At 43.5% G+C, this 24,525-nt stretch overlaps 2 protein-coding genes across 3 annotated transcripts in view; one reads left to right on the forward strand and one right to left on the reverse strand.

The window, feature by feature from the left end:
* Nucleotides 1–5,490, forward strand: part of rhobtb3 (Rho related BTB domain containing 3) — a 145,607-nt gene extending 140,117 nt beyond the window's left edge. Inside the window, exons 12-15 of the mRNA XM_068029003.1 lie at nucleotides 3,277–3,373; nucleotides 4,147–4,325; nucleotides 4,848–4,932; nucleotides 5,375–5,490. Of these exons, the coding sequence (XP_067885104.1) occupies nucleotides 3,277–3,373; nucleotides 4,147–4,325; nucleotides 4,848–4,932; nucleotides 5,375–5,490 (477 nt within the window). The remainder of the gene's footprint in view (nucleotides 1–3,276; nucleotides 3,374–4,146; nucleotides 4,326–4,847; nucleotides 4,933–5,374) is intronic.
* Nucleotides 5,338–23,093, reverse strand: glrx (glutaredoxin (thioltransferase)). 2 transcript variants are annotated; one of them, XM_068029726.1, is made up of 3 exons: nucleotides 22,765–23,082; nucleotides 10,508–10,624; nucleotides 5,338–5,525 (listed from the first exon to the last, which is right to left on the reverse strand). In XM_068029726.1, the coding sequence occupies exons 1-2, from the start codon at nucleotides 22,969–22,971 to the stop codon at nucleotides 10,514–10,516; spliced, it is 318 nt and encodes a 105-aa protein (XP_067885827.1). In that variant the 5' UTR covers nucleotides 22,972–23,082; the 3' UTR covers nucleotides 5,338–5,525; nucleotides 10,508–10,513. The 2 variants fall into 2 exon arrangements, with proteins under 2 accessions (XP_067885827.1, XP_067885829.1); XM_068029728.1 differs by lacking the exon at nucleotides 5,338–5,525 and adding an exon at nucleotides 9,847–9,947 and having other exon boundaries at nucleotides 22,765–23,093.
* Between the last annotated feature and the right edge of the window lie 1,432 nt (nucleotides 23,094–24,525).

Below are 24,525 nucleotides of genomic sequence, written 5' to 3' on the forward strand. Positions count from 1 at the left end.
TGATTCTACATCTTGATCTTCTGAACTAAGGTCATCTCTCACTACTATACTATGTCATCCTTAATTAACAGAGCTATCCCACCACATTTTCCTAGCTTCCTGTCCTTCTGAAATATCAGACACCCTTGAATATTTAGATCCCAGCCTTGATCACTTTGCAGCCACTTCTCTGAAATGGCTATCAGGTCATACATATTTATTTCTATTTGTGCTATCAATTCATCCATTATGTTACGAATGCGGTGAACATTCAGATACAGAGCCTTTAATTCTGTCTCTTAACTTTCTTGCAAATTCTAAGGCCAGAAATCTTCTGGTGCACTCTTCAGTTTATATGCTCTGTCCCTTCCTGCCACACTCGGTTATCATTACCTATATTGCTACCCTGCTCTATTGCCTTGTCCTTTCTCTTTAATTTGCCACATCTCCCCTCACATGATCCCTCCTCCCCAGTTCAAGGCCCTCTCTACTGCCCTAGTTAAATGACTCACCAGAACACTGGTCCCAGCATGGTTCAGATGAACACCATCCCAATGGTACAGTTCCCACTTCCCCAGTACTGGTGGCAGTGCCCTATGAATCAAAACCCATTTTTCCCACACCTATCTTTGAGCCACACATTCAACTCTCTAATCTTATTTACCCTACACCAATTCACTCGTGGCTGAGGCAGTAATCCAGAGATTATTATCTTTGCAGTTCTGCTTTTTAATTTAGCCCTCAGCTGCTCATAATCCCTAAGCAGAACCTTGTTCCTGGTCCTTGGTTCCCATGTGGACCACGACAACTGGATCCTCCCCCTCCCACTGAAATTCCTCTCCAGTTCCGAGCAGAAGTCCCGAACCCTGGCACCGGCAGGCAACACAGCCTCCTGGACTCACACTCTCAGCTGCAGAGAACAGACTATCCCCCTGACTGTCTGTCCCCTATTACCTCTATATTTCTATTTACTCCCCCCATTTGAATGGCTCCCTGCACCACAGTGCCATGGTCAGTTTGCTCATTCACCATGCAGCCCCTGCTCTCATCTATATAAGCCTGCAAGAAAATCAGACCTCTTGGACAATTGCAAAGGCTGAGTCTCCTCCAGTGCTACCTTCTGGATCCCCATACCTGCCTCACTCACAGTCGCACCCTCCTGTCCCTGGGCCAAATCAGAAGACCCTAGCTTAAGCGGTGTGACTGTCTCTGGAGCAAAGTGTCCAGTGCCCCTCCCTGATGCAAAGCAGTGTCTAAAGCTCAGTCTCCAGCTCATTAACTCTGAGCCAAAGTTGCTCGAGCCGCAGACACTTACTGCATATGTGGCTGCCGTGGATCACACTTGGCATTCACCAACTCCCACATACTACAGCTGCAACACATCACCTGTTCTGCCATCCTTATTGTGTTTTAATTAACTAATTAATTATTTATTTCTCAATCAAATTTTAATCAATGCCTCTAGTCCTAATTATGCTTATATTATTCTTTCAATTAATGTTATACTCACCCCAATTAAAATTCCCTCGTTTAGATGAGAGAAAATATTCACCAACCTATCACTTACCTTGTTTCCCACTCTGCCACACTTCAATTTTCTTTAGAATGCTCTGAACCCACAGATTCATGCCCCAGCTCTTCAAACTCTTGTCACTGTTTCCAGGTTATCCTCTGTTGCTCTCACTTACCTGCCCATCTAATTAATGCTTCCAGGCTTCAGCTCTGAAAGAGCAGCACCTCGTCCCTCACTGCACCAAATTCCCACTCTTACCAAAATCCCAAAGTTCACACTCTGTCTCGAGCTGCTACCTTCATGCCTGCTTACTTCGTGCACTCAGCAAGACCACCTGTATTTATGGTCGCAGAAATTCTCAGAGCTGAGTCATGCACTGCTGGGGAGAGAAACCAGTTCTAACTAGCTACCTAATTAACTAACTGTAGCTGTCGCTCCAGCAGGGAGCTTGTTTATCCCTGACTACTGAAAGAAGCATAATTTTAACAGTAAATGCTAAATGCAAACTTGACTAGCTTTAGAACAAGATTAACCCTTAAAATTCTCTCACTTACCAAGTTCCCAAGCTCATACACTGTCTTGAGCTGCACTCAGTCACGAGCTGCTTTGTGCCTGCTCGCTGACCTACATTGGTCCCCAGTCAAACAACGTCTTGATTTAAAAATTCTCATCCTTGTTTTCAAATCTCTCCATGGCTCTCCTCTCCCTATATCTGTAATCTCCACCAGCCACACAACCCTCTGAGATATCTGTGCTCATCTAATTCTGGCCTCTTGAGCATCCCTGATTTTAAGCAGTCTGAATTGAGATGTTGAACATCTTTCAGGTTATTTTTAAAATGCTGTCATAGCCTCTGCAGGTTAGCTGTGAGCATGTTTGACCGCAGTATTTCAACCATCAGTGGCTGTACCTTCAGTAGCCTTGGCCCTAAGCTCTGGAGTTCCCTCCCTATCTCACTTCCTTCCTCAAAGACACTCCTTAGAATCTACCTCTTTGACCAAGCTTTTGGTCATCTGACCTAATATCTCCTAATGTGGCTCAGTGTGCAATTTTGTTTTATAATGCTCCTGTGAAAACCTTGGTATGTTTTTATTACATTAAATGCAGTATATATGCACATAAATTGTCATATAAGGAAAATGTTAATGCCGGTCTTGTATTAAATGAGGTGTGTCTCCATGAGCAATAAGAAGACTGGAACATAGAAACGATGGTTTCAGAGATGATGAGCTTAGAGTATGATTTAACTCAAATTTCAAAATTATGCACACAGCCACATAAAATAGAAGAGTAAATTCATTGCTCCCAGCAGGAAGCTATGCACAAAGGGTGAGCAGGCCAACAAATTAGTACAATCATTGATCTGGGCTCCCTCTGGAGAATGTGATCAATCAATTTACAAGGCAACAATATGGCCACAAAAGCATCAAATAGAAACCACTCGATTTCAGGATTTCTGTGAGTGGCCAATTTCCAGTGCCGGTTTTACCTGGACAGAAAGTCGAAAATCTATCCTTGGTTTGTTGGATGTACTTTGCAAAAGACTCCTGCACATTAAGAGAGTATACAGGGAGAGCCCTGTCCCCATTTCCATATTTAAGAACTTGTTTCAGACTGGAGTTTCCGTCATCTGTTCCTATGCCAATCGCAAGCATCCACAGGTCACAGAATAGGTGAAGATCAGTCCAGACTGATCTCTGCCAAATTTCACACTCTAACTCCCTTGAATGTAATAGAAACCATTGGTGGAGTGTGCATTTTAATCTGGAATACTTTATTTTCAGTTCCACAATGCCACTAGATTGTCTACTTGGTTACTGCATTTTATTGCCAGCAACTACCTCATCTTCAGTCAGAAGCTGGAATTTCAGGAGCTTTCAGGTAAGGTTTTATTTATATGTACACCAGGGTGCAGCCAAAGGCAAACAAACAATTTTATTCCTGCATATTCATACTAGTAAGGCAAGTCATCTTTTCCCTTTGGCATGTTACTGCTGCTATTAATGGCCACAGCTACCTCTCTCCATCCTGCATCAGCCTTCTTTCACTTCCTGCAACAGCCACTCAATAGCTGTGTCATCAAAGCAGGGTGCCCTTTCTGTAACCTGCCCTCTTCACTGACATTCTGAATGCTTTGATCCTGCAATTATCTTTTTTCCTTAGTACTACCTATAGCAAAATGATCTGTGGGATTATGAATAAAATAGGTAATTCCTAAACAAAGTCAGATTTTAATTTGCACAAGTCATATCACCTTTCAGATACGGCAACTTGATGTTAGTTAAGGGGTAGTGTGTCAATAGCAAGTGAGACATGCATAACATAGGAGCAGTGATGTAAAAGATGAGAAAAATGAGGTCCAATATCAATACTGTTGCATATCAAATTTCTTTCCAATGTTTCCAATTAAAGTGTTTTACTATATTTTTTACAAAAGTTAGTTCAGTTGTGAAGCCCAGACCTAAAGAGCTTATTGCTGGTAAAAAAAACAGTCAAATCACACTATGTGTAAATACCTAACTGTCAGCAACAGTAGACAAGGCAGTAAGAGTAATAGGGCCTGATCAGGATGAATGGTCAGCGAATGTCTGGAACAGTGGGAGAGGGCTTTCAACGATGACATTTTTTTTCTGCCAACTTTCCATTATCTGCAGAATTGGAAGAGCAGGATATAGTGTGGATAATATATGACAAAGGGGCACAGATTTTCTTACTTCCACTGTCCCAGTATAGGACCAGCTCCAGGATTGGCAGTTTCATGTCCCAGTCCAAGGACACCCCAGTGAAGGCTTGCCCCAGGCAGGGCTCAGTACAAATAGAAGATGCAGCTACAGTAGCCTTTTACCCCATTTCTCCAGGGTTTCTACCAATCTCTTGTTGCAATATCAAGAGAAACCCCCCACCCCACCCTTCCATGGCAACTCCATGCAATAATTTTTAAAGAGACACCATGGGCAGGTCTGAACTTTGGGTGGACATCAGGCAGGTGGCTGGATTGTACTGATCACCCAAATGTCCTCACTGAGAGACTGCAGCCATTTTAAGTAGTCAATATGCACAACAATCTGAATCAGCACTCCCAGGCAGCTTGGAAATCCAGTGCCTTCGACTGACTGGAGGAGAGGAAATAAAACAATGATATACACACGCAAAGTGACTAGCAGCAGGTGGGAAGATTTGAGGGATCAGGATGAGCAATATTCCTGAAAGCTACTTTTTCCAGTTTTGAGTGGCTTGCAGTGATATCTGTAAGTAATGTTGGCCTCTATGCCTAATACTAATGGGGGCAGCAGCTCATTGGTACCTCAAGGTTGTGTTGGGGGTCTCAGGTATGCATTCGTCCCAATTTACACAGATAAGGACGCTCCAGCTTGAAATGAGTGGGAACAAAATGACAATGAGGAAGTCAGTCAACAGGGCAGCAAGCTGCAACAGCGCTGGTACATTGTTTTACAAATTTGCAATGACATTATTTTGCTTAAGCAAACTGGAGCCCCCTTTTTCCACTTCCATACAAATATAAAAACAATCTCAATTATTTAACAATTATTGTTTCCATTAAAGACTAAACAACAAAAAAAAAGTTTTTTTTAAAACTTTCAACGGCAAATGAAGGTAAGCATTTATTTGAAATGCTACGTTTCCTTAAAGTCCCTCCAGTAATTTAACTTCTTATTGCAGGGAACTGGAAATCTTTCATTTAATTGGAAGCTTTTGTTGTAGAATTAGGCTGCACAGACACTTTTGAACTTTCAAATGGAGATTCCACCAGACAGGATCTCTGATTTTTTCTGTTTTCCTACATCATTTAAGTTCATTAAAATAAGTCTACAGTGACAACAGCATTATTAATTTCAATCTTTTTATTATATTTATATGCAGAGGAAGAGCAAGCATTTGTTGAAAATCACAGATGGCCTTCAAGTTCCTATTTGAAGGAACTGACTGAGTACAGGCATCACATTCATTCCGGAAGATCTCGTTGTACTCTCATGTAACTGTCTGTCAGCCAGTCCTTGGACACCTATTGAGGCTAAAAGATGGACATTTTAAAAATCTAATGCCATGTTAGAAAAAAGGAACAGAAGCAGCAGCATCTCAAATTCAATGAACATAATTAATCTTGAAGAAACACGAGTGTGAAGGCTCTCTATTCATATTCACTACAATATTGTTTGTTCTGTCGGCATGCAGTTTTTATGACAAACCTAACCACATCTTGGATTAAGTTCTGGAATACCTTTCATTCTAACATTAAGACTGTCAGCTCTACATCAATGGTGAATTTATGCATTGTGCCCATAAAATGTTAAGAATGGTATTAATGTATGCTTTCTTATCCATCCTGCTGATAAGATCGGTTCAACTGAAACTAAGCCCCAACAAAAAGTGTTCAGTGTTCATGAAGTGTGTAAGTAGCAAAAATCATCTATCTCCAAGTCAGATACTGTAAACAATGTGATAAGTAGTCCATTTACAGACATCATTGCACCATATGCTGCACAAGAACTGGGCCACACAACAGGTTGCAGGAGCACTTCGCTCCAGTTATTCAAATGAAAATGTCAATGTTGGTGAAGTTGCTTTCAACATGGTTAGGATGACAATGTGGAAAATACCGTATTAAAGGCATAACACTAAGAATTGCAATAATGAATATCTTCAACGTTTTACAGAAGTCTACCTAGATAGAGAATCTTCCTCTTTAGTCCATCTTGTATAAACCAATAAATAAATACTAATTAATGTCCTCAAATCTACTCCATGTGGTATTAATCCAACTAGTATTACAATTGTAATGTAGTTGTTACACTGACGATAATATCCCTTCTATAGGAGTCACACTGTCACAATGAAACAAACCCAATTCTGTTTATATTTGAATAATTAACATTAGGCAATAAAAATGGAAAAAAATAAAAATATACAGATCAATCAGCATTGGTAAAAGAGGAAAAAAAAAACAGGTTAATCTTTCAGGAATGGACCCTTTGTCAGACCTCACAAGGACTACACACAAACACATTAAGCTATAACCTAAGGACTACACCAAAGACATTAACCTATCTTTAATGAAATGGTGACAAACATGTACATATCAGCACTTCCAGCTTTTAATTAGCATTTCTGGAATTTTGCAGTCTTTTTATCTCTGTAGTTAATATCTTAACTGACTGACCAAGGAAAGACTATTTTTTTTTACATAGGTTGGGGGAAGGGAGGTGTCATCAATTTAAAATTCAGAGTAAGGAGACTGTTCAGGAGAAACATATTTAAAACATGCAAATCATTATGGAAGCAAGTGAGGCTTTTCTATAGGGAATACTTGGGACAGAACAGAAGTCATTCAAAAAAAAAATTGAATATATTATGTTAAGAAGATACAGAACAGGAAAAGAGCAAAGAGATTAGTTTAGGATTACTCTTGCAACAAACCAGTACAGACAACGGGCAGGATTAACATTCCAGGCTTGGGACCCCAATATTGCTATCACATCCAGGTCTCAACCCTGTGCCATCTTTGCAATGCATATGCATTGCCATGATATGCAAAGAAGGTAATTGGCATGTCGTGGCATTCACCGTTCAATTAGCAGTGGCAGACAGCGACCGGCCCAGGTTAAAGGTCAGGTGACAGCAATTGCGGTGGTTGCCATTTGCCCAAGAGATGGTAGAAGGTGAAGAGCAAAGGGCATTGGTAAAGGAGGCACAACCCCTTCCACCGTGCCAGGGCAGCTCCTCCTCATTTGGGCACTTTATTGGAGATAACAGAGAAGAAACATCCTCTTCTCTGCCAGTGCCAATAGAAAGTGTGCAAGACTCAACAAGAGGGTATGGCTGGAGGTGGCTCAAGAGGTCAGCAGCAGAGGAGTGGTGAGGAGGAACTGGGTTCAGTGCCAGAAGCCTTTCAATGACTTTCTCAAGTCTGAATACGCCATGTCCAAAGACAGACCCAGGTGGCATGCCCGCTGGTCGCCAGAGTGCAAAAGAGAGGGACATCCTGAGGGTGCCTAGAGTTCTGACCATGGGAGATGGGTGCTTAGTAGCCTTGATGACTCATAAGCATAAATCAGGACCAAGTACCGCTGGAGTACAGACTTCAGTAGGGTATGCGATTGAAAAGCTGCGCTTGGTGAGGGAGAGTTTGAGGCATTGTCTCAACTGCAGCTTTATTCACCTTGCAGACCAAAAAGGGAGTTGAACACCAAGAAGAATGAGAGGGCACACCTGGAAGGTGGGCTGCTACAGATAACATTGCTGATGCACTTTGAGCAGCTGGCCCATAACCTTGCCAGAGTGTCAAGCTACAGGGATGCTGGGGATGGAGAGCTGGGGGTCCACTTGTAGGCATGGTGAAAACAACATCTCCAGGTTCTGGGGATGCAAGACAATGCTCCCAATGCAACAATCTGTCAATGCTTAAGCCAAGCTGTCATTTCATTATTTTTAAGCATCTGTTGACTGTCCTGATCTCTTATAACCTTCTTTTAAATCTCCCACTGGGCCAGCCACAGAGGGGCAAGCCACCATTCAAACAAGTTCCAAAGGAGTCAGAGGAGGATGGCACCTCAGAACCTTGCACCATCACATCTTTCTTGAGACATTATGGAGTGAAGGAGCTCCTCCATTCAAAGTGGCCAACCTCATGGAGAGCTATATGCGGCAGCACTCAGAGCGGATGCAGGAACAGCGCACTGACATGCAGGGAATGCGTGCCGCAGTCAGTAGCATTGACTGGTCAGTGGCATAAAGCATGGAGCTGATCAAGGGTGCCATGAAAAGGCAGAGGTGGTGACAGTGATCAAGGGGCCACTCATCCTCACCTGCCTCCATGGCCCCTCCAGTGGAGGAGGCATCTGTGGAGTCACACTCATGACTGAGGTTGCCCCGCAGTGGCCTTTGGAGGTGCCCTTCCCCACCCTGGCACTTTCATGCCTAGGATGATGGCAATGGACATCTCAGACCCAGACAGGCACTAACAGGCAGTCTGCCTCCACCTCATCCTGAACCACAGGGGGAGCACCTCACCAGTAGTGACTGAGAGTGCAGGTCACTGCGTTGGTAATGTCATTTTGTGGGTCACTTGGCTGTTTCGGATGTAACGAACAGTGAAGTGTGAGGCAATAAAGCACTGGGTAGGTTGTTACATTAAAGCTGACTGGTGTGTTTCCATTTCATGTTGGAGAGATGCAAGAGAATGGGAAGCGAGGGTTAGCAGAGCTATGGAGTGTGCTGGTGATGATAGTGCAAGGTAGAGAGGCTGGAGCCTTCCTGCTCTTCCATCTTCACACCTTTGCTCCCATTGCCCAGGGGTCTATTTCTGCTCCGGCAGGTGCTGCTCCTCATCACTGGTGGAGCAAGCTTGGAGAAGCTAGATCCCATTTCCTCCAATGCTCTTCCTTCATTGGCAATGGAATGTAAAGTCTTCCTGAAACCCCACCCCCATTCCATCGCGAGCCTGTGACCTGTACCACCCATCCCCCACCCCAGCCCCCACAAAATGCCCTTGTCAAAACTGTAGAGATTTGAAAGATAATTCCTCACTGAGCACAACTGGTTGCCTGTGAATAAGGGCTTTCCACAAGCCTTCCCTCTTCAATGCTGCCCCTTGCTTCTGCCCCGCTGTTCCAGCTCACTCCTCCATGTCACCATCTCCCTGTCCTCCTCCACTTTGTGGTTCTGATAGTGCGTTGAACCCGTACCTTAGAAAAAAGAAATACAAAACTTGCCCTTCAATGAGCTGACAAGCTTGTTAATGGGCTTAAGTGGCCATCTGCATAGAGCGTCAAGTTGTCCCTTCCCACTTCCAACGCTGCCTTGTGAACTCGGAGCTTGTCAGTTTCATGTTGGGAAACCAGCATGGCAAATCCAGGGGTTTAAGCGACAACCCACCCCCTTTCCCACCCTCATGAACTAATCGAAATCCTGCCCAATGTGTCCAAAAGGCCCGCTTCTCGACTTCTATAGTTCTACAATCTGAATACCATTAAAACATTCACATTTTTGATCAAGTATCTATCTCAATTAGAAAAATTAATCTAGAAATATTTGTGGTGCTGAAGCACAAGTAATATTCAGCTATGAACTTGTGCAACAATGAAAGGGATAGCTCTTTTAAATGTTGTTGCAAGCACGACCCTCTTACCACTCTATGGTGCTACATACTCTTGCATCAGTGCGTAGCAACACCAGGCTTACATTTTCTTTTAAATTTAGCAATGGTGAAAGGCAATTTATCATCTGTGCTCGCATTGCACCACCCCCCCTGCCCCGATGACCACCTACCCATTCTGTTCATTTTAGATTTAAACAAATTATAACAGCCAATCACGATTTACACTTACCACATTACAACTTTGGGGAGATGGCAGTGTCGTGGTAATGTCATTGAACTAGCAATCCAGAGACCCAGGCTAATGCCCTGGCAACATGGGTTCAAATCCCACCATGGCATCTAGTAGAATTTAAATTCAATTAATTAATAAAAATCTGGAATTGAAAGCTAGTTTCAGTAATAGTGCCATGAAACTAGCATTGATTGTCATAAAAACCTATCTGGTTCACTAATGTCCTTTAAGGAAGGAAATCTGCCATCCTTACCCGGTCTGGCCTACATGTGACTCCAGACCCACAGCAATGGGGCTGATTCTTCACTGCCCTCTGAAATAGCCAAGCAAGCCACTCAGTTGTCAAGGGTAATTAGGGATGGGCAACAAATGCTGTCTTTGCCAGCAACACCCACATCCCATGAAAGAATAAAAAATTTTTAAAAACTTGTGAATGATCACAACTGTAAACCATATTATTCTGGTACGTACTTAGTTTGTTTGTCTTGGTGTTTTTTTTTGTTTTGAAATGGCAGCTGTATATTTTCTAGTAAAATCATAGAGTGTCTATTCATTAATGGCTTTCTGGCACCACAGCCCTGTGTAACATGCAATAGATGCCACCTGGAGGTTAGAGACCACTGCTACACTGCATATTGAACACAATTCTGACATCAGTTCATCTTACCTGGGATTATATGGCACCAGTGGCACTCAGCTTGTCTTTCAGCATTCCGTCCTTTTCCAGCTGCTCAACATCTGAACCACCTCCTACACATTCAGTCCCAATGAACACACGAGGCACCTACAACAGAATAGTACAACTTTTAATTAGAAAGGACAACACGCAATTTGCATTATTAATACCGTCCCTCAACTCTCTTTGGCAACATTAGTAAGCAAGCCAACTTGTTCAGTTTGGTACCGTTTCTATTTTTGCCAAAGGAGTAGGGATTGGAATGATTGACCCCCGATCCAGATAATATTCAAGCAAGAGTAAGTGAATAGAAAGGACATAACTTCAATAGATTAATGGATAATTCCCTTAGATTTGAAAGGAGCTCCTATTCTCAAAAGGAGGCAAATCAAAGCCAGGAAACGAGAGGCCCATCATTCCATCATTTGCAAGATGCTTGAAGGGATCCCCAAAGAAATGTCCTACAATGATCATTGGGAAAGAGAAGGGACCATTAGAAATATTAAAACATGGCTTCCAGAAAACAAAATTGATTAATTAGTTTTTTCAAAAACACGTCACTAGGTTACTGGATGAGGGATTTTTTTTTATTCTTTCATCACTGGCAAGGCCAACATTTGTTGCCCATCCCCAATTGCTTTGCTAGGCCATTTCAGAATGCAGTTAAGAGTCAACACATTGATTATAGTCTGGAGTCACATGTAGGCCAGACCAGGTAAGGACAGCAGATTTCCTTCCCTAAAGGACATTAATGAACCAGAGGGGTATTTAAGACAAAAACAAGAAATGCTGGAATCACTCAGCAGGTCTGGCAGCATCTGTGGAAAGAGAAGCAGAGTTAACGTTTCGGGTCAGTGACCCTTCTTCAGGTATTTAAGACAATTGTATTTAAGACAATTGAAGCTGTACAGAACTTTAGTTAGGCCACACTTAGAATATTGCGTACAATTCTGGTCGCCACACTACCAGAAGGACGTAGAGGCTTTGGAGAGGGTACAGAAGAGGTTTACCAGGATGTTGCCTGATCTGGAGGGTATTAGCTATGAGGAGAGGTTGCATAAATTTGGATTGTTTTCACTGGAACGACGGAGGTGGAGGGGTGACATGATAGAGGTTTACAAAGTTATGAGTGGCATGGACAGAGTGGATAGTCAGAAGCTTTTTCCCCAGGGTGGAAGAGTCAGTTACTAGGGGACATAGGTTTAAGGTGCGAGGGGCAAAGTTTAGAGGGGATGTGCGAGGCAAGTTCTTTACACAGAGGGTGGTGAGTGCCTGGAACTTGCTGCCGGGGGAGGTGGTGGAAGCAGATACGATAGCGACGTTTAAGAGGCATCTTGACAAATACATGAATAGTATGGGAATAGAGGGATACGGTCCCCGGAAGTGCAGAAGGTTTTAGTTTAGGCAGGCATCAAGATCGGCACAGGCTTGGAGGGCCGAATGGCCTGTTCCTGTGCTGTACTGTTCTTTGTAACAGATTCATAGCACCATTACTGAGACTAGCTTGCAATTTCAGACTTTTAATTAATTAATTGAATTTAAATTCCACCAGCTGCTGTGGTGGGATTTGAACCCATGTCCCTAGGGCATTAGCCTAGACCTATGGATTACTAGTCCAGTAACATTACTACTATGCCACCATCTCCCCAGTACAGATGATCTCCCTGGATTTTCAGAAAGTCTTTAATAAGATACCACAAACAGGAGCATCGCCAAACAAAATTTGACATCAACCCACAAAAGGAGATATTAGGGCAGATGAGGACATAGAAGTAGGTTCTAAGCAGCGTCTTAAAAAGGAAGAAAGAGAGGCAGGGAGCTTTAGGGCAGGAATTCCAGAGTTTACAGCCTGGCCAGCTGAAGGCATGGTCACCAATGGCGGAGAGATGAAAATTAGGTATCCTCAAGAGGCGAGAATGAAGGAGGAGTGCAGATATCAGAGGGCTGTGAGAGAAAGGGAGGGCGAGGCCATGGAAGGATTTGAAACAGCAGCCCGCTTGATTGGCACCCCATCCACCATCTTCAACACTCACTCCTTGCACCGTCGACGCACAGTGGCAGCAGATGTACCATCTACATGATGCAGTGCAGCAACTCACCAAGACTCCTTCAACAGCACCTTCCAAACCCACGACTTCTATCACCTAGAAGAACAAGGGCAGCAGATGCATGGGAACACCACCACCACTTGCAAGATCCCCTCCAAGCAACACATCATCTTGACTTGGAACTATATCGCCGTTCCTACACTGTCACTGGGCAAAATCCTGGAACTCCCTTTCTAATTGCACCATGTTTATACCTACACCAAATGGACTGCAGCAGTTCAAGGCATCAGCTCACCACCGCCTTCTCATGGGCAATTAGGGATGGACAATAAATGCAGGCCTAGCCAGCAACGCCCACATCCTGTGAAAGAATTTTTTTTTTAAAAGCTTAAATTGAGGTATTAAAAGACTGGGAGCTAATACAGCTCAGTGAGCACAGTGGCATTTTAGGCTATAAGATTACATGGCTGTGGGGGAGGGAGCAGTGAGGAGTTGGAAGTGTGCAGCCCATTATTTTCATACAACTTAAGTCATAATGGGCGACTTGAGTTCCTTTTATACAGCATGGAACATAGTTTGTAAATCCCAATGGTTCTGGGCAAATGAGTCTCGACAGCGGAAACCCTCGTGCAAATTGTCTGGATTTGCTCAGTCAGCCATCTTAGTCCAAGTAAAAACACTGGCCCAGATTTACCTCGAACAGTGAGATTGGTAATGTACTCTAAATTTGAGTCAAGTGGACCAATCTCACGGTTGGTAATTTTCCTGCATTTTTAATTAGAATAGGCTGCAACGGGCATAGTGGCAATTCAGAAGCAACTGGCCTCTGTATTTTCCATCAGTACAGATAATTCCTGATACCTGAAAGAAAAGCTCTCCAGCCGATATTTGGTTTTGTGCACCATGGATTAAACATTTGCACACATTGATATGCACTTGTTACATTGTCTTTTTTTGGTTGCATTTGCTGACAACACAACCAGTAGGTGGCGCTCTACTAGCACATGTGCAAATGCAGTTTGTTCCACGAAAACATCACTGTCTGTGACGTTCAGGCAGTTGACCGGATAAAAGATGGTGCTGCTCAATTTATCACAAAAATACTTCAACCCATGGCAGCACACAATGGAAGTGTTCATTTCACTGTTTAAAGTCTCATCAGAAGGACAGCACCTCTGATAGTGATGCACACACCCTCCGTAATTCTGTGAGGTTTCAGTGCCATCCTGTTCCTTGGCCGCTCACTCTTCTCCCCCTCAACCCCCTCCACACCTGCCCATCTCGCTCTCCGGTCGCTCACTTCCTGCTTCCCCTCCTCATCCTGCTCTCCGGCCACTCACTCCCCGCTACCATCCACACTCCAGCCGCTCACTCTCCACTTCCCCCACAATCCCTCGACTCTAGCTGTAGGCCGCGGGCCACACTGCTTCCCTCCTCTCGGCGACTCCTACACCACGCCGTCAACCCTCACAGCCCGCTTTGCTTCTTCGGGCGAAGAGAGTGTCCCAGAGAAGGGAAGCAGCATGGCCTGCAACCTAGAGCTAGTGTTGGAGGAGTTGTGGGGGGGGGGGGGGGGAGAAAAAAAAAAGGGGAGTGAGCAGGAAAGAGAGAAAAAGGAGAGCGTTTTCCTGCGTGTGCGCCAGTTAGTCCTGGCAAGGCATCTCAGTGCACAGACTATTTGTGCAACTTGGAGTGCTCTGGTGACCGCAGCGGCCCACTGGATTGTCAGGAGTCAGTTTTTTGGGGGGGTTTTTCGGCATTTATCCTCGAGGCATCTTTTAGTAAATCAAATTTGTGAAGGAGCAGATTGGAGACAAATGCTAAAGAAATGTTAAGAAAACTTTGCAAAAAAAATTTTCATTGACACGATAATGCAATGTTTACGAACCTTTCAAAAAGTCTCAATCAGCAAATGGGATATCATATTCTAATCAGCAAACACAGCAATTTGCATCTTAACTTAGGCAATGCATCTAAAACCAATTATTCACACCATGCAAGGTCTCCAGTGCCATTACTTTTATGTCTCTACGTTGCAGCAGTGTGAAATGTGGCTCAAATGTAGGGCAATTCTGATCACCATTACTTTCAATGATATTTGATTATTACCCAACAGTTTTTGGTAAGGTAAAGCAGACCATAAAAGTCCCAGGAAAATATGAAGTGGCAAAATTAAAGGTGCAAGTCACTTACTCCATAATTTCCTCTTTCTTTTAGCATTGTTCAAGAGTCACACTGCTGTAGATGCCGCAAGCCTCCAAGGAAAATCCGAGTCAAATTAAAGGCAGCTTTAATGCACTGGTGCGATGTAAATTATTTGGGAAAATTATCTTTTCTGACTGCTGTATTATGTTCTAATTCACAGAATGAGGCCATTCGGTCCATCATGTCCACACTGGCTCTCTTTAGCGATAGTCAGCTCGGTTTTGTGACGGGTAGGTCGTGCCTCACAAACCTTATTGAGTTTTTCGAGAAGGTGACCAAACAGGTGGATGAGGGTAAAGCAGTGGATGTGGTGTATATGGATTTCAGTAAGGCGTTTGATAAGGTTCCCCATGGTAGGCTATTGCAGAAAATACGGAAGTATGGGGTTGAAGGTGATTTAGTGCTTTGGATCAGAAATTGGCTAGCTGAAAGAAGACAGAGGGTGGTGGTTGATGGCAAATGTTCATCCTGGAGTTTAGTTACTAGTGGTGTACCGCAAGGATCTGTTTTGGGGCCACTGCTGTTTGTCATTTTTATAAATGACCTGGAAGAGGGTGTAGAAGGGTGGGTTAGTAAATTTGCGGATGACACTAAGGTCGGTGGAGTTGTGGATAGTGCCGAAGGATGTTGTAGGGTACAGAGGGACATAGATAGGCTGCAGAGCTGGCAAATGGATTTTGATGCGGAAAAGTGCGAGGTGATTCACTTTGGAAGGAGTAACAGGAATGCAGAGTACTGGGCTAATGGGAAGATTCTTGGTAGTGTAGATGAACAGATAGATCTTGGTGTCCAGGTGCATAAATCCCTGAAGGTTGCTACCCAGGTTAATAGGGCAGTTAAGAAGGCATATGGTGTGTTAGCTTTTATTAGTAGGGGGAATCGAGTTTCGGAGCCACGAGGTCATGCTGCAGTTGTACAAAACTCTGGTGAGACCGCACCTGGAGTATTGCGTGCAGTTCTGGTCACCGCATTATAGGAAGGATGTGGAAGCTATGGAAAGGGAGCAGAGGAGATTTACTAGGATGTTGCCTGGTATGGAGGGAAGGTCTTACGAGGAAAGGCTGAGGGACTTGAGGTTGTTTTCGTTGGAGAGAAGGAGGAGGAGAGGTGACTTAATAGAGACATATAAGATAATCAGAGGGTTGGATAGGGTGGATAGTGAGAGTCTTTTTCCTCGGATGGTGATGGCAAACACGAGGGGACATAGCTTTAAGTTGAGGGGTGATAGATATAGGACAGATGTCAGAGGTAGTTTCTTTACTCAGAGAGTAGTAGGGACGTGGAACGCCCTGCCTGCAACAGTAGTAGACTCGCCAACTTTAAGGGCATTTAAGTGGTCATTGGATAGACATATGGATGAAAATGGAATAGTGTAGGTCAGATGGTTTCACAGGTCGGCGTAACATCGAGGGCCGAAGGGCCTGTACTGCGCTGTAGTGTTCTAATTCTTTTAGAGAGCATCTCCCTCAGTTCCATTCCCCTGCCTTCTCCCCAAAACCCTGCATATTCTTCCTTTGCATAGGACTGTGTAATTCCCTTTTGAATGCTTCAATTGAACCTGCCTCTACCATATTCTCAGGCAGCGCATTCCAGATCTTAACCACTCGATGCATGAAAAAGTTTTTCCTCATGTCACTTTGGCTTCTCTTACCAATTACTTTAAATCTGTGTCCTCTCGTTCTCGATCCTTTTACGAGTGGGAACAGATTCTCTCTATCTACGCTGTCCAAACCCTTCATGACTTTGAATACCTCTATCAAATCACCTCTCCACCTTCTCTTCTCCAAGGAAAACAGTCCTAACTTGTCCAATCTATCTTCGTAACTGAAATTCCTCATTCCCGGAACCATTCTCGTGAATCTTTTCTGTACTCTCTCCAATGCCCTCACGCCTTTCTTCAAATTGTAGTTACTGATTAGAGTCACAATGCAATTCTGCAAACAATCTTCCAACCGACAGAATTTTCAATTAGAATATCACTTACACCACCTTGTTAGGCTCACCACCACTGTAATAGCCAGAATGAACAGACTGCAGCTTTATACGGCAGGCAAACTGTAGCCAGCACCTATTTCAGGAGAAGCGATCCCATGGCCCCTGACCTGCATATAGCTCTTCTGCTTCTGAAGGCCAACTATCAATTACAGATCCAATCCTTGGGCACTCCTGATCATAAAATGACCCAACCTCATGTCAATGGAAGTGGCTGGCACATATAACTTAATTTCCTGCTTTTTCATATATGAAAGATTGGCCACTGCTCACCTAAATTTATGGGCTGCCAATTGAGTGCAATAGGTACATTAAGGCCAGTTTCATGAAGGCACACTTCTGGCTCAGAGCTTTGCCAGTCAGGTGCACTTTCAGTAGCTCATTTATAATTTCCTGATATATGCTCCTTAGAGGAGAGACTTTGTGATCAAAGAGCAATTTCATACTCGAAACAATTTTATGAACATCAGACATCGCATCTGTGTTATAAAAGTGCTTCTACTGTTTTTACATTTTTCTTTTGAGGACTGGTATTATAGAATTATGGACATAGGTTTATTTGGGAAAACTGAAAAGATTCCATAGATGTAAAATAAATAATAAAACACAAGGATCTCTGAAAGGTCTTGTTTGAAAACAAACCTTCACTGATTTCACATGCCTTAAGCCCAATAAACAGAAAACTTAGCGACTTGAGGGGGTGGTGGTGCGGGAGAAAAGATGTTTACAGAGAAGGTGACATGTCAAAATTTAAGGTGGTCAGAAGGTTTTGCTTTTGGGATATTATTTTGGTTCAGTTGTGTTGTGGACTGTTGAAAGCAATTGGAGCTCAACTTGCCAAGAGAGAAACACCCAACTCGTCTCCTTCCTCCGCTCTCAAACTCTGCGAATCCACTGTGAGAGCACCAAAACCCTTGATGCTGCATTTCTCCTGAGATGCTCCTGGAAGGCCTACCAGATTAATTCTTGATGCTGCCTGAAACGAACTGCTCCAGAAAAGATCCCAGTGACCCATTACAGCCAGACTGTATGCCATTTTTAGGACATAACATATCTCATCCTTTTTCCTTCAAGAATTAAACATTTGGACAAAGTATTCTTTGTACTTGTTTGTAAAAGACCTCTGCAGAGAGAATTTTGATTTTTTTTCCCCTCAAAGGGTGTGCGAGTTGGGTATTTAAAAAGGGACTTTTCAAATTTCAATCGGTGTGTTAATGTTTTGTTTCGTTATTGGAAAAGTCTGGTTTTATAATAAATTGATAATTTTGTTGTTTAAAGAATCCTGGTTGGTACATTTTATTCTGGGATAAAGAGTAGAGTCTATGATTGACTGTATCAGTAACTGGGTAAACATTTAAAATATTTTTCTTCATTCCAAGGATGTGGGCATCACTGGCTAGGCTAGCATTTATTACCCATCCTTAATTGCCCTTGAGAAGGTGATGGTGAACTTCCTTCTTAAACCACTGCAGTCCATGTTGGGTAAGTACACCCACAGTGCTGTTAGGAAGGGAGTTCCAGGGTTTTGACCCAGTGACAGTGAAGGAACAGTGATGTAGTTCCAAGTCAGGATGGTGTGTGGCTTGGAGAGGAACTTGCAGGTGGTGGTGTTCCCATGCATCTACTGCCCTTGACCTTCTAGGTGGTAGGGGTCGCGAGTTTGGAAGGTGCTGTCTAAACAGCCTTGGTACATTGCTGCAGTGCATCTTGTAGATGGTGCACACTGCTCCCACTGTGCTTTGGCAATGGAGGGAGTGAAAGTTTGTCAATAGGGTGCCAACCAAGCAGGCTGCTTTGTCCTGGATGGTGTTGAACTTCTTGTGTTGTTGGAGCTGTACCCATCCAGGCAAGTGCAGAGTATTTCATCACTCCTGACTTGTGCCTTGTAGATGGTGGGCAGGCTTTGGGGGTGGGGTAGGAAAAGGTTGAGGAGAGTTACTCACCGCAGGATTCCTAGTCTGACCTGCTCTTGTAGCTGTGGTATTTATATGGCTACTCCAGTTCAGTTTCTGGTCAATGGTAACCCCAGGATGTTGATAGTGGGGTTTCAGCAATCATAATGCCACTGAATGTCAAGGGGAGATGGTTAGATTTTCTCTTGTTGGAGATGGTCATTGCCTGGCATTTGTGTGGCACAAATGTTGCTTGCCACTTACCAGCCCAAGCCTGGATATTGTCCAGGTCTTGCTACATTTCTACACAGACTTTCAGTATTGGAGCAGTCGCGAATGGTGCAGAACATCCTGCAATCAGTGAACATCCCCACCTCTGACCTCCTGATTGAAGGAAGGTCATTGATGAAGCAGCTGAAGATGGTTGGGTCTAGGACACTACCCTGAGGAACTCCTCTAATGATATCCTGGAACGGAAATGACTGACCAACAACCACAACCATCTTCCTTTGCGCGAGGTATGACACCAACCAGCAGAGAATTTTCAGAAATTCTTATTGCCTCGAGTTTTGTTAGGGCTCCTTGATGCCATACTCTGAAATGCTGCCTTGATGTCAAGGGCAGTCACTCTCACCTCACCTCTGAAGTTCAGTTCTTTTGTCCATGTTTGACCCAAGGCTGCAATGAGGTCTGGAGCAGAGTGGCCCTAACAGAACCCAAACCGAGCGTCACTGAGCAGGTTATTGCTAAGCAAGTGCCGCTTGACAGCACTGTCGACAACACCTTCCATCACTTTACTGATGATTGAGGGCAGACTGATGGGGCAGTAATTGGCCGGGTTGGACTTGTCCTGGTTTGTGTACAGGACATACTTTAGCATCTCCCGGCAATGTGGAAAATTGCCCATGTTGTAGCTGTACTGGAACAGCTTGGCTAGGGGCATGGCAAGTTCTGGAGCATAGGTCTTCCGTACTATTGCCGGAATATTGTCAGGGTCCACAGTCTTTGCGGTATCCAGTGCCTTCAGTAATTTCGTGATATCACGTGAAGTGAATTGAATTGGCTGAAGACTGGAATCTGTGATGCTGGGGACTTTAGGAGGAGGCAGAGATGGATCATCAACTTAGCACTTGCGACTGAAGATTGTTGCAAATGCTTCATCCTTATCTTTTGCGCTAGGCTCCCCCATCATTGAAGATGGGGATATTTGTGGACCCACCTCCTCCAGTTAGTTATTTAATTGTCCACCACCATTCACGACTGGATGTGGCAAGACTGCAGCGCTTAGATCTGATCCGTTGGTTATGGGATCGCTTAGCTTTGTCTATTGCATGCTGCTTACACTGTTGTGGCCTGTGGAGAAGTGGAACTAGAGAAAGAGTGCACTCCTCCCATCTTGGTCATAACATTTGCAAGATGAAACCAAATGTATTAAAATATTTGCACATGAATATTCAGTGCACTGGAATGAGTGGTCTGTGATCAGTATGATCCCAGTTCTTCAGTGCATTCAGCTACAAATGGAATTCCAACACCTTCACTTTGTTAGGAGCTGCTTTGAGGGTTAACAGTGAAAAGTGGAAGCCAAATAGTTGAAAAGATTAGGTTTTGGTATGAAATTAACTCAGCTGTCCATGTTACATTACATCACCTGCTGCTTCTCAAAACGCAAATGGACTGCCACTTCACACAATTCAAAGCAGAATTTTTATTTCATGCCAGTCTTACTATCCTCAGCTTTTTACAGGCTAGAAGAGGGAAGATAGATGACCACTTGAACACAACGCTCTGTTTATTACCAATATTCTCCTGCCTGACTTCTTGCTGGGATACAAGTTCATAGGCATCCTTTGGTACTTTACCCACATTATTCATAATTGACAAGCTGCCTATTGGCCCACAACCATGCCAAATCCATCATTGCACACACTTCCGGCAGGGTCACTGGACAGCAACCAGATTGACAACCCTGACTGATTTTCTCTTTCCAGGTGACAAGGTCAGTTCTACTGCCATCCATCTCATATTAGCTAACTCAGCACATATTGGGGATTAAACTGGAGACCTCCTCAGCTTCAGTGAACCTGATGCCACAGCTCAAGCCTCCCACGCCCCTAAACAAAAATAAAAGGCCTGAATACACTGTCTAGGTTCACCAGCATAGCCAGTTGGACAGGTCACATGCCCAGATGGACCACAGTCGCCTGCCCAAGATAGTGTTGTATGGAGGGCTGACCACTGGTAAAATGTAACAGAGGGCCCCATGCAAACACTTCAAGGAGTCAATGAAGAAGTCCCTCTGTGTGCCACATCAACTATCACGAGTGGAAAGCGCATACCATAGATCGTGATGCCTGGAGACACTACATCAGGAGGGCTATAGATACCTTTGAGGGGGAGCGAAGAAACAGCGTGAAAGTGTAAAAAAAAGATCCATTTGCCCCCAGCAGCAACTACACGTACTTCACTTGTACCTGCTGTGGGAGAATCTGCCAGTCACTGATAGCTAGTCAGGCCTATCAGCTGGCCTGCAAACGATGACTACAACCTTCCCAAACTCTTCATCCGCAAAGAAATACCAAGAGAGGCTGAGACACCAGTAATATTCTAACTGTAACAAGGACTATTTCAAAAGTAAATAATTCATTGGCTATATATTGGCTTTGGGGGGGCGGGGGGGAAGGCTGGCTCACTGCCAGAGGCCAAGAATACTGGACACGAGACCCAGCAGACCAGCAGCAGTGGGGCAGTGAAGATGCCACGGTGCATGATAACAGTGCATCATGGGTCACCCTTCCACAATGAACCTGATCTACCAGTGTTTGAGTGTAATGGATTACTTTCAAGTGAAAAACACTGGGGATAGCAACTGAATCAGTATATTCCTGGCTAGTCATAGTCTTTTAGATTCCTGTATTTTGTGAAATTACTTTAGGTGCAAGCGTCTTTAAGTGATTTTTTCGTCCTAACCCTAATACACCAGATATAAAAGCATCCAGTACCGAACAGTGGACAGACCAGCTAAAAACCAGATGAATGGCCACCCTATTGGCAGGGGCGGGGGCCTGAAAGACAATATATAACCAATTTTTTTTTTATTGAGCAAGTTTTGCAAATGGTGTTCTGTGGATAAAACATTAGACTATATTTTAGTGAAAAATTCAGAGCATACACTATTTATTTTAATTCTCAAAGTGGCCCGGCAGCTTGCAGGAAGAGCGGCGCACCACAGACACAGCTTCCATTGAGTTTTTGGCATTGGTCGAGCTTCTAATCGGAGTGACGTCACTTCCATAAGGAAGACATGTTGTGAATGAAGAAACAGTTTCAGAAATGCGGCTAGAAACCTGGGGAAGATGGAAGCTCTTATCCAGAGTCCCTGCAAGCTTTCAGGGTTCCTCTTTATTGAGATGTTGGTGAAAGAGCCAGACAGAGAGAGAGAGACACACACACAGTGTTTAATGGTTACAATGGGACACTGTTAAATTGATTCAGTCCCAGTAAAAATCACAGGCAAGGAGGGAGCTAGAGCCGCTTGTAAAGCGCGGACAGAGCAATGAAATCCCAGCCGCCAGGATAGGCTCTATACAAAATCTGGGCAACGTCTATAAAAGTGGAGAGGAGCCCGACACGCTCAGATACTTGGCAGCTTACTAGTTTCATTTATGAGAACTCTGCCCTCCCCCACTGCATCGATAAGTAGCAAGAAATAGGATCATGAGGAAAGTCAATTGGCTTATTTATTTCGGAATGGCTTCACTCACCTATTTTCCACCTTTAACGCCTTCATTACTACATTAAATGCGCTAGGTTTTTTTTTTACAAAAAGACAATGTTCTTAAGATATAATCCCCACATTCTAATAAAGCTAGACAGAAAACTAGATACGACGAGGTGTAGGCTCATTGCTCCTGGCTAGTGACAACCAACTCCCTTCAAATGAAAATTCACTATTTGTAGGTCAGTGATTATATTTCATTCAAAAGTCTCTGAAGGCCTATGCACCATTTAGCACTTTCGGTTAAATATATAGATTAGAAACATAACGTCCAAAATTTACACCAGCAAAAACAATGTCCCTTAGATTGAGTCCTAGGATAAATAAACTCACTGTTCTGGCTCCGGTTCTTTTTTGTAGGTAATCTTGGATATCGTTCATTTCGGAATGGCCGGCAATATCGTAGATCTGCAGGCTGTCTTGTTTGAAATCGTAGTTTTTCAGGACATTCTGCGCTAATATACAGTAAGGGCAGGCCCCTTTAACGAAAAGAACCACTTTATCGGCTTGGATTTTGCTGTCAACATACGCCTGAGCCATTCTCGCTCTCTCCACTTTCCAATTACCTCAATGACTCAGCACTGAACACAAACGGCTCTCCTACTACTTGTTCCTTTGTAACTGGGAGGAGTTTGAAGCTAACTAACTGCGTTGACTGCAATCATTTGACAGAGCCGGTCTTGAAAGTGGGAAAGGGGAAGATTGTGTTTTTTTTTAAATTTAAAAGTTGGTTACTTCCTTTATTTGTTCTCCAATCCTGTTTACATCAAGAAAAACAAACCAAAAATAATCCTACAACCAAAATAAAAACAAAATACTGTGGATGCTGGAAATCTGAAATTAAAAAAACAAGAAATGCTGGAACCACTCAGCAGGTCTGGCAGCATCTGTGGAAAGAGAAGCAGAGTTAACGTATCGGGTCCGTGACCCTTCATCGGAAATCCTACAACCAACTTTCCTTACAAAAAAAATCGTATGTAGTAAAATTACCTGGTGATGGTACTTCAATGGAAGTGAACATTGAGTGGGTTTAGAAACGGACTGTCAATATCTCATGTAAAAACAAAATACTGCAGATGCTGGAAATCTGAAATAAAAACAAGAAATGCTGGAAATACTTAGCAGGTCTGGCAGCATCTGTGGAGAGACCTGTACACCGATGCTGCCAGGCACTGAGTATTTCCTGCATTTCTTGTTTTTAGGTCAATGTAAAGGTTGATTTTGTGCTACCACCAAAAACTAATTTCACGCCATAGTTTCCAACCACACTCGCTTTCTTGTGAATACTGCAGATGCTGGAAATCTAAAATAAAATAAAAATGCTGGAAAGACTCAGCAGGTCTGGCAATATCTGTGGAAAGGGTTTAAGTTTCAGGTCAATGACCGGTCTTCAGAACTGCAAGATCTTATTTATTTATTGTTATTTATAGATACAACACTGAAACAGGCCCTTCGGCCCACCAAGTCTGTGCCAACCAACAACCACCCATTTATACTAACCCTACAGTAATCCCATATTCCCTGCCACCTGCCTACTCTAGGGGCAATTTACAATGGCCAGTTTACCCTATCAGCTGTAAGTCTTTGGCTGTGGGAGGAAACCAGAGCACCCAGTGAAAACCCACAGTCACAGGGAGAACTTGCAAAGTACCCAGAATCGAACTCGGGTCCCTGGAGCTGTGAGGCTGCGGTGCTAACCACTGCACCACCCCTAATATTGCTGGATTACAAACTGCATTTTCTGTTAACTAAAAAAAAGTAGCTAGTGTTCCTTTAAACTTTCATCTCTTGTTCCTCCTAAGCCCAAATCTGCTACCCACATGCTGATCTCCACTGGACATTCCCACTATATTGAAATTGTATTGAAATTATTTTCATCACCATATTATCACAGCTGACTCGCTGAGTGTTTCCAGCTTTGTTTTTATTTGCAGATTTCCTGTATACATGTAGTATTTTGCTCCATCCCAGGTTATATCCAATCTTTCAGATACAGATAGTGAACTTCTCCTTACTAGAGATCATACATTCCAGGGGTCTTTGCACACAAAAAAAAAAGTCAACAGATTGATGGTATTCAGACACCAGTCATCA

This window comes from Heterodontus francisci, chromosome 4 (genome assembly GCF_036365525.1).
Source record: "Heterodontus francisci isolate sHetFra1 chromosome 4, sHetFra1.hap1, whole genome shotgun sequence".
Taxonomy (NCBI): Eukaryota; Metazoa; Chordata; class Chondrichthyes; order Heterodontiformes; family Heterodontidae; genus Heterodontus; species Heterodontus francisci.

Excerpts from the sequence above, each read along its gene's own strand:
- glrx (XM_068029726.1), bottom strand. The coding sequence starts at position 22,971 with ATGGCTCAGGCGTATGTTGACAGCAAAATCCAAGCCGATAAAGTGGTT. Across the intron at positions 10,625-22,764 it reads AAAGAACCGGAGCCAGAACA|GTGCCTCGTGTGTTCATTGG; the intron begins GTGAGTTTATTT and ends ATTCTGTTGTAG.